The following is an 8,534-nucleotide window of genomic DNA, read 5'->3' on the forward strand; positions in this document are numbered from 1 at the left end:
TCCGCCGGAGTTCACCAAGCTAGGCCGGGTGCAGGTAAGTGCGTGTCAAGCGACACATTTTTTTAAAAAAATACGACTGTTTTTCCGAATCCGTTGGGTTTTCCAACGGCTACGACCCCGATTTACGTTGCATGCACAATCCGGTCGCGTGCGCCAAAAACCCGGGGCAATTCAGGGAAAAACTGTAATATTCGTGAAACACGTCGCAAAAACGCGATTCGGGCCCTTAGTAAATGACCCCCCATGTGTGTCACCAGCCTAAAGGCTTCAAAACTGTGATCATATGCTGACATAATATTGGAAACGTAAAATTACCTCAAAATATGATCAATAGGGAAGTCTTTGGATTGTGTGTCAAAAACCGCGCACATATTAACGTAGACCCAGGCTGAGTTTGTAGGAGGGGCCTGCCCGATCACAGATGCATTCCTACTGAAATGCTTGCTATCGGGAGAAAGCTCCACGCTAAAGAAGTGGTGGTGGTTCTCAATGCAATTCCAAAACCCTATGTGAACATGGCCTAACAAAAAACCCCATCACAGGTATGTACGAGGACTCAGTTTTGACAAATCTGATTAAAAAAAACTATCACTTTTAATTTTCAGAAGCCATACTGTACTTGAACCCGGATTTATCTTTATAGAGCCCCTTTCATTCCATGGTTTTGTTCAATATGGGGTTCACATACATAGTTAATGGGCTTACACACTGGGAGTCATTTACTAAGGGCCCGATTCGCGTTTTCCCATCGTGTTACCGAATATTTCCGATTTGCGCCGATTTTCCCTGAATTGCCCCAGGATTTTGATGCACGCGATCGGATTGTGGTGCATTGGCGCTGGCATGCACGCAACGGAAATCGGGGGGCGTGGTCGTACCAAAACCCGATGGATTCGGAAAAACCGCCGCATTTTTTAAACAAAACAGCTGACAGCTGAAGGATTGTTGTTCCTGGACTGACCTTTAGCTCTTGGGGGCGCTGTTGCGCTGGCGGTGGTAACCTCTATAGCTGGCAGGGCGTTCTCACTGGACAGCCTGGGCCTCTTAGCAGGTGGTCCTGGATACTCAGCAAGCTGGTCAGCATCATTAGATAAGGGGTCAGGCCCCTCTAAGAGAATCCCTTTTGTAGCCGAGCCTCCTATGGGGAGATATTGGCCCTCTGCAGGGAGGCCGGACTGTACCCCAGCTGGGGCTAAGGGAGATATAGTGACAATCACCGTGATATGGGCCCTGGGGGCCATGGTACTCACATTCGTGGTGGTCCTCTGGAGGTCCGGAATCGGAGGAGGCAGCCACTGGGCAGAACCCGCCATTGGAGACTGCATGCGGAGGACAGCAGTAAGCGGTGCAGCAGCTGGAGGTGCCCGAGGCTCTTGGGCAGACCATGTGACATTTGGTTCTTCATTTCGGCGGCTGTGCGGCATGTCGGCAGGACAGGAGACAGCTTGTGGAGAAATCCAAGATGGTCGATTAACCTCTCTGATGCTGGATGGCGGCTGCACTGGCTCTGAGGTACCTCGTGGGGTTGCAGCGCGGGAGAGTCTCGTGCCAGAGGGCGGAGCTTGAGTCTTTCCCGCCAGGAGCTGTGGCAGGCTGAATTTTCTCCTGCGCCACAGGCAGGATTCACGCCATAAGCGCAGGGGGCGGAGCTTCGCCCATGCAGACTGTGGGTTCCCGCCAGTGACTTTTGGCGGGCTGGTATTACTTGCTGCGCCACAGCCTTGTGAGCTAAACTTTTCAGGTGTGGCAGAGTCCGTTGCAGGGATTAACCCCCTGATTGCTGGAGCGATGCTCGACAGCGCGTGGCAGCAGTAACAAAGTCAATGTGAAATATAGCACAAAGTCACTAAACCCGAATGGCAGCAGGGTTAGGCAGCAGAGTAGTTTCTTAATAAAGCACAGTTTTAAGTGCCAGAATAAGGCACAGAAGTATAAATCCTGTTTGTGACGCCACTTGCAACATCCCCCACTGGGACCCGGAATACCAGAGTGGCTGGCGGTTGCGGCCTAGGCACGCTAGTGTCACGGTGCTTGGTATGGGGACCGGAGGGCTGTCTCCAGTAGGTGGTGTTGGCAAGAAATGATGAGGGAGAGACGGTTATAGTGATTCTCCCTGGGGCAACCCTTTGGGGTATGGAGTATGAGTCCCTGTGTAGTGGATAGGGTGCCCGTGATGGTGACAGCCATAGTAGCAGGGATCAGACGGAGGCAGACGTTGTCTAAAAGCAAGTTACAGTTCTTTATTGGAACCAACAGGAACAGTGGATAACATGCCAAACGAATCTTAACAATGGTAGCAGGCTGGGGGATGCGCTTGGAGAGGGAACCACAGGGATTGATCACCAGCCTGGATGCAAGGACAGGCTGGGAGGCTGTGTCCTAGTAGGATGCTTCAGCTTGTCCTGGGTTACTTCAGATATCACCCTTGAAGGTAGGATGATATCCCTTTTCTCTCCTCAGAGCTGCTCAGGCAATGAGCTGGCTCTCCTCTGTCTGACTAGACTGGTCTGATCTGGTATACTGGCTGTACTGTACTGGTCTCTTTCAGAGACTAACTGATCTGACTGACTCATGTCAGTCTCTCTCCTTTGACTGACTCCTGTCAGACTAACCCTAGAACTTTCCTGACCAGGGGTTTTATTACTCCCACTGGTCAGGTGGTGGTTACTCCTCCAATTGCATCCCAGCTTACAAAACAATATGATAACAGCTGTGATTGGCTGATGGAAAGACATCACATTAAAACAATTAACTTATGCCTTACCAGACAGGATCTACCGCTGCAGTGTTCCCCGTGTTGTGTAGTGACCTGCTGTGGGGTTGATCAGACTCCACACAGGTTGCAAGCTACATATTGGGACGTATTCGCAACATCCCCTCTGCCTTGTATCGGCAGGGGTGTTGCACAACCCTTACGGTCTTCCCAATATCCGCCTCATAGACAACCTTTGCTTTGAAGGAATCAAGTATTTTAATGATTTTGCATTAGGCATTCAGTTTTTGCTACACTTTTGCTATTTTTTTTTTTGGAAAGTAAAGAATAAGGTTTGTTTTATAGTGTTGTGATATTTTGCAGACAATTAATACATGATAATTAAATGTCATTAATGTCATTGTCTTACAAGTGAAATCTGTCTTATTGCTCTTAATTAGACACAATTTACCCACAGTAAAAACACAGATCTGAAGTCTGTGCAGACAAATCTAACTGAACGAAGGAAGTCTGAAAATTATACTCAAAACGGCAAACGTCACCCAGCCTGGTCATTGAAAAGATTGACAGATTGGTAGCTATTTCTCCTGTGTGTCAGAGGTGACATGCCGGTACTTTTTTTGCTGACTTGAGGCCGGCAACTCTCCTACTGAGACCTTCAGTGATGGAGGTAAGATGGCCGCCATTCAGAGACATAACAGTCGCGGTCACAGGTGGTTTGACCAAGATCGGGCCCATTGGTCGGGTCATGAAGCTGTCATCACTCAATTTAAAAGCATCTGCCCTGTACTGCACCATAGAGGAAGAAAGTACAGCACAAGGAACCGAAGCTGTTGAGCTGTGGCAGCCGCGGGCCCCCACTTCAGTGAAGGCTCATATGGTCTTTACAATCAGTTGTTAGAGGAACTTTCACCACCTCAAACTTGTGATAATTAATATAATAATTGTTTCACAGATTCAGGGGCACTTAGAATTTTCTTACTAGTTCCCACGGTTGCTGAGATATCAGTCCAAGTATCTGACCATTATAATCCTCTCCACTGTCAGAGAGGAGGTGCTGGAAGTAAATGTGTTATAATAATCTTCTTAGTGTAAGGCGCCTTGCACACAAACGGGTGCTAACCCGAATTCTATTCAGGCGACCACACAACCCTTCCCTTTTTGAGCTGCTGTATTTTGTCAGAATATAGGACGTGTTGTATATTTTGCATGCTGCCGCCCATCATGGTGTGGTGAGACACTGTCCGGGCCTTCTGTGCAGCTGGCAGCTGTCCATGGGGAGGGAGCAAGGGGGTGGAGGACTGCAGGAAATCCAGAAGCCTTGGTGCAGTGCAGGGTCTTGAGAAAGCTGCACTAGTAAATAAAATCTGTTGCTGTATGCGATTGACCTACTGGGATGAAAGGAGATGTTTCTTACTACCCTACATTACATCACCTGGAGAGGTGTTTAAGTGTATTTGTGTATATATATGTATCATGAATATGTATATTTTGGACTGGCTCCCCCCAGAGGAGGTGTGCCCATGCTCTAACCCAAAACAAACCCCAATGGTCCATCAGAAGACAACCATATTTGGAGGCTACTAGGTTTTATTTCCTGGAGGACGAATGAGGTTAGCTCCCCTGATTCATTTTCTTTGGTGGGACCAGGAACCCCAGTCTGACATTATATATGTACTACATGTGTGATGTGTACAAAGATACCATAGGGGTGATTTATCAAGGCTTGTGTGCCAATAATATGGTACAATCCTTGAAAGGCCAGGATTTGTGACTGTTCCACCCTTATGCCATCTGCGCAATAGCTGTAGCATGTACTTGTTGTGGCACAGGTTATAGTAAAATTCTGCACCAGGCAACACAGCTGCCAATCAGATAAAAGAAGACCTGAGCCTCTAGATCAGTGGTGGCAAACCTATGGCACGGGTGCCAGAGGTGGCACTCAGAGCCCTCTCTTTGGGCACCCAGGCCATTGCCCAGCACAACGGTCAGCATTCAGGACTCAAGACCTGAATCAGGGAGGTGTGGACAGAGTTTGATTATCATTGTAGCCTCTTCTCCGGACCCATGATTCATCCTGTTAAGAGGGCTTTAGAGGGAATCTACAATAACAATCCAAATTTCTCCTTCTTTCCCTTGTATTGGTGTAATCAGGGCGCCAATACGTTTGAAACTTGTGAATTACTTTAAATTGGCATTTGGCACTTTGTGAAAATATCTGGCTTTTGCTTGTAGTTTTGGCACTCAGTGCCTAGAAGGTTCGCCATCACTGCTCTAGATGTATCTGAAGGGAGGAACAGGGTTTTACATCACCTGATGCATGGTTCGCCTCCACATGAGTTTATGTGTATGTAGAGTATTTATACATAACTTGTGTGAGTGGGGTATGTGTACTGCATGTATGAGTAACGTTAGTTGTGTGTAAGGGATGTGTGTATTTGTACTTATGGATATGCAGTATGTGGGGTTACTTGTTCCATATAGGGTACATTTATCAGGTTTCTGGTAAGAGCACAATTCTACGCCAGGTAGGGTTTGACATAGGATTGTATGCTAGCACTGCTGGCTGGCGGATACATCAGGATGCCGGAGCCGTCCTGTCGGAGGGGCAATATACATACACATATAATATACTTGCACATACAGACGAGCAAATAACCAGCGTATGATAAATGCCCCCATTATGTGATTGTGAGTATGTATTATATCCAAATATAGAGAAGACGCCACTAATCGACATTTTCCATGTCAGTGAGTGCCATCTTCTCTATATTTGGATCTACTGCTTTACTTGCACCCTGATAGTTGATCCTCTATACCTGCTCCCACGTGTGCCGATGTGTCCCGAACGGATCCCCAGTGTTTTGTTCCAAGAAGGTTTGGTGCTGGTGATCTTCTCTTTTGTTCCTGGAATTGAGTATGTACTGTATTATATGTGTGTAGTTGATACATGTATATGTAATATGTGTATATATATTTTATGTGCAGTGGGTTTTTTTTGTATGCAGGAAGTTGACCATCATCTATCAAATTTAGGGCATAGGCAGTGGGGTGCACCTAACAAATTGAGATGGCTGGCAGGGGACTTTGACTACAGCTGTAAGATGGCCATTTTTTATTGTTTGAGGCAGAAAAAGGGTGTGACCTTTATCCACCTTTTAACTCCTCCCACACAATAAAAATGCCTATTTGTATTTCATTATTGGGTAGTAGAAATGGTGGCAGGCATGGTTAGAGGAGAAGGGGTCATTAGGAATTTTGTCCTGAGGCCCATTGGACTTTAGTTACACCACTACCACCATTTGTGCCCGGCTCTCAGCAGGACAGTTGCCCCGTTGCTGAGGGTGTCTTCTTACTGCTCTGACATCACTACCAGAAAGCGGCAGCATGTGTGGGCAAAGCAACTCTCCTGCTGAGAACGGGGCGCAAACAGCGGCCATCTTGGATCCGTTAGTGAAGGCTGAGCTCAAACCTATACTAAATTTAGTGCGGACTTGTATCCAGAAAGAGGAACACTACAACTATGTCCCACAGTTGCCCTGTCAGCACCAGACAGCTGGACCAAGGTCCATTCCAGTTACTACAGGAGGGATAGGAGCAGCCATCTCAGACCTGTGTGCCCTGTACTCCGGCCATAATCTTAAAGTTGTAACCAAAGTTTCACCCTGATGCCAGCGTATCCACCACAGTTACCGCTCAGCAATATTGGGGGTAGAGAACGTTTTGATATTAGCACTACAAATATCACAAATTATAGATTTTTCTTTTTTTTTTTTAAATTAATTTCGAAACACCAAGCTCAAAAGGTTGCCTGTCACTGCCCTAGACAAATGGTATTCCAAGCTCACGTCTTGCTGTCATGTAGGTTGATTACCTATTTTATTAATAATTTTGTATTTTTAGAATTGAAATAGATTTTTTTGTGAATCATTTGCTCCCACACCTAACTGCTGCTTATTGACAGCTTTTCCCTGTACCCATTAATAGTAAAAATGAGGGGGGAAGCCCTTACTCAAGAAAACGGCTCCTACAGTTCTTATCTTGTGTCAATGTTCGGTGTCATTTAGTAAGATTAGCTCATTCAAATCCAATGGAAACAGATTTTTTGTGAATGGTTCTCTTCCAATCCCAACTGCTGCTGATTGTTACCTGTTACAGTACAATTTGCAAGACTGTGGGGGGAGCGCATGACTAACTATAACTCCTGACTGCCGCAGCCCTTAGATTATGTGCGTTCATACTTGTGGATGCCCTCAGGGCAGAAAAACCTTGTGACTGATTCCCTTTACACACCGGATTATGCATCATCACTACTTCTATACACATGCACCATAAAAATGTATAAGCCAGAAGCACTTCATAATCCAAACACAAGATGTTTATCCTCATGACACTCATGATAGATCAGCAAAGTCATAGAAACTATATCCCAGCAAAGAGTGAAGATTAGATGATCCTAGCCGTAGGTACATAGCTAAAATATAACTAATTCACTTTTTTTTTTTCTTTTTTTTTTTTATTGCAATGTTAACCAACAAGATATTGATACCTGCCAGGCTTCAGTTCCTGGTGCTTATACACTGCGTTGCAAAAGTATTCATGCACCTTGAACTTCTCCTCATTTTACATGTTACATGCACACATAAATGAATTTTCTTTATATTGTATGTGATAGAGCCACATTGTAGGACCAGCTTTATCTTCAATGACAGCAATGACATCTGCCAGCTGTGCACATCTAGAGGCTGGAATTTTAGCCCATTCTTCTTTTCAGTATGGCTGTAGCCCCTTTGCAGTGAACTCATGTGGTGGCATTAAAAATTCAGAAAATAAAACAGTCTCCTGTTCCCTAAAATATTCCCTAGTTTATCATTCGAAACATCCCCTCATGGTTATTTTATATACAGCCCCCTCATGGTTATTTTATATACAGCCCCCTCATGGTTATTTTATATATAGCCCCCTCATGGTTATTTTATATACAGCCCCCTCATTGTTATTTTATATACAGCCCCCTCATGGTAATGTTATATACAGCCCCCTCATGGTTATTTTATATACAGCCTCCTCATTGTTATTTTATATACAGCCTCCTCATGGTTATGTTATATACAGCCTCCTCTTGGTAATGTTATATACAGCCCCCTCATGGTTATGTTATATACAGCCTCCTCTTGGTAATGTTATATACAGCCCCCTCATGGTTATGTTATATACAGCCTCCTCATGGTTATGTTATATACAGCCTCCTCATGGTTATGTTATATACAGCCCGCTCATGGTTATTTTATATATAGCCCCCTCATTGTTATTTTATATATAGCCCCCTCATGGTTATTTTATATACAGCCCCCTCATGGTTATTTTATATATAGCCCCCTCATGGTTATTTTATATACAGCCCCCTCATGGTTATGTTATATACAGCCCCCTCATGGTTATGTTATATACAGCCTCCTCATGGTTATGTTATATACAGCCCCCTCATGGTTATTTTATATACAGACCCCTCATGGTTATGTTATATACAGCCCCTCATGGTTATTTTATATATAGCCCCCTCATGGTTATTTTATATATAGCCCCCTCATGGTTATTTTATATATAGCCCCCTCATTGTTATTTTATATACAGCCCCCTCATGGTTATTTTATATATAGCCCCCTCATGGTTATTTTATATACAGCCCCCTCATAGTTATTTTATATACAGCCCCCTCATGGTTATTTTATATACAGCCTCCTCATGGTTATTTTATATACAGCCCCCTCATGGTTATTTTATATACAGCCCCTCATGGTTATTTTATATACAGCCCCCT

General features: G+C 44.8%; 1 protein-coding gene across 2 annotated transcripts in view; it reads right to left on the minus strand.

The window, feature by feature from the left end:
* The window catches only part of ASTL (astacin like metalloendopeptidase), a 32,836-nt gene extending 31,258 nt beyond the window's left edge, over positions 1–1,578 (minus strand). For both annotated transcript variants that reach the window (XR_011855070.1, XM_072148917.1), the window contains exon 1: positions 1,251–1,578. Coding sequence is in view for 1 of the 2 variants with exons in the window: in XM_072148917.1 (XP_072005018.1) it covers positions 1,251–1,386 (136 nt within the window). In the remaining variant the exon portion in view is untranslated. The remainder of the gene's footprint in view (positions 1–1,250) is intronic.
* Between the last annotated feature and the right edge of the window lie 6,956 nt (positions 1,579–8,534).

Source organism: Engystomops pustulosus, chromosome 4 (assembly GCF_040894005.1).
Source record: "Engystomops pustulosus chromosome 4, aEngPut4.maternal, whole genome shotgun sequence".
In the NCBI taxonomy this organism is placed as follows: domain Eukaryota; kingdom Metazoa; phylum Chordata; class Amphibia; order Anura; family Leptodactylidae; genus Engystomops; species Engystomops pustulosus.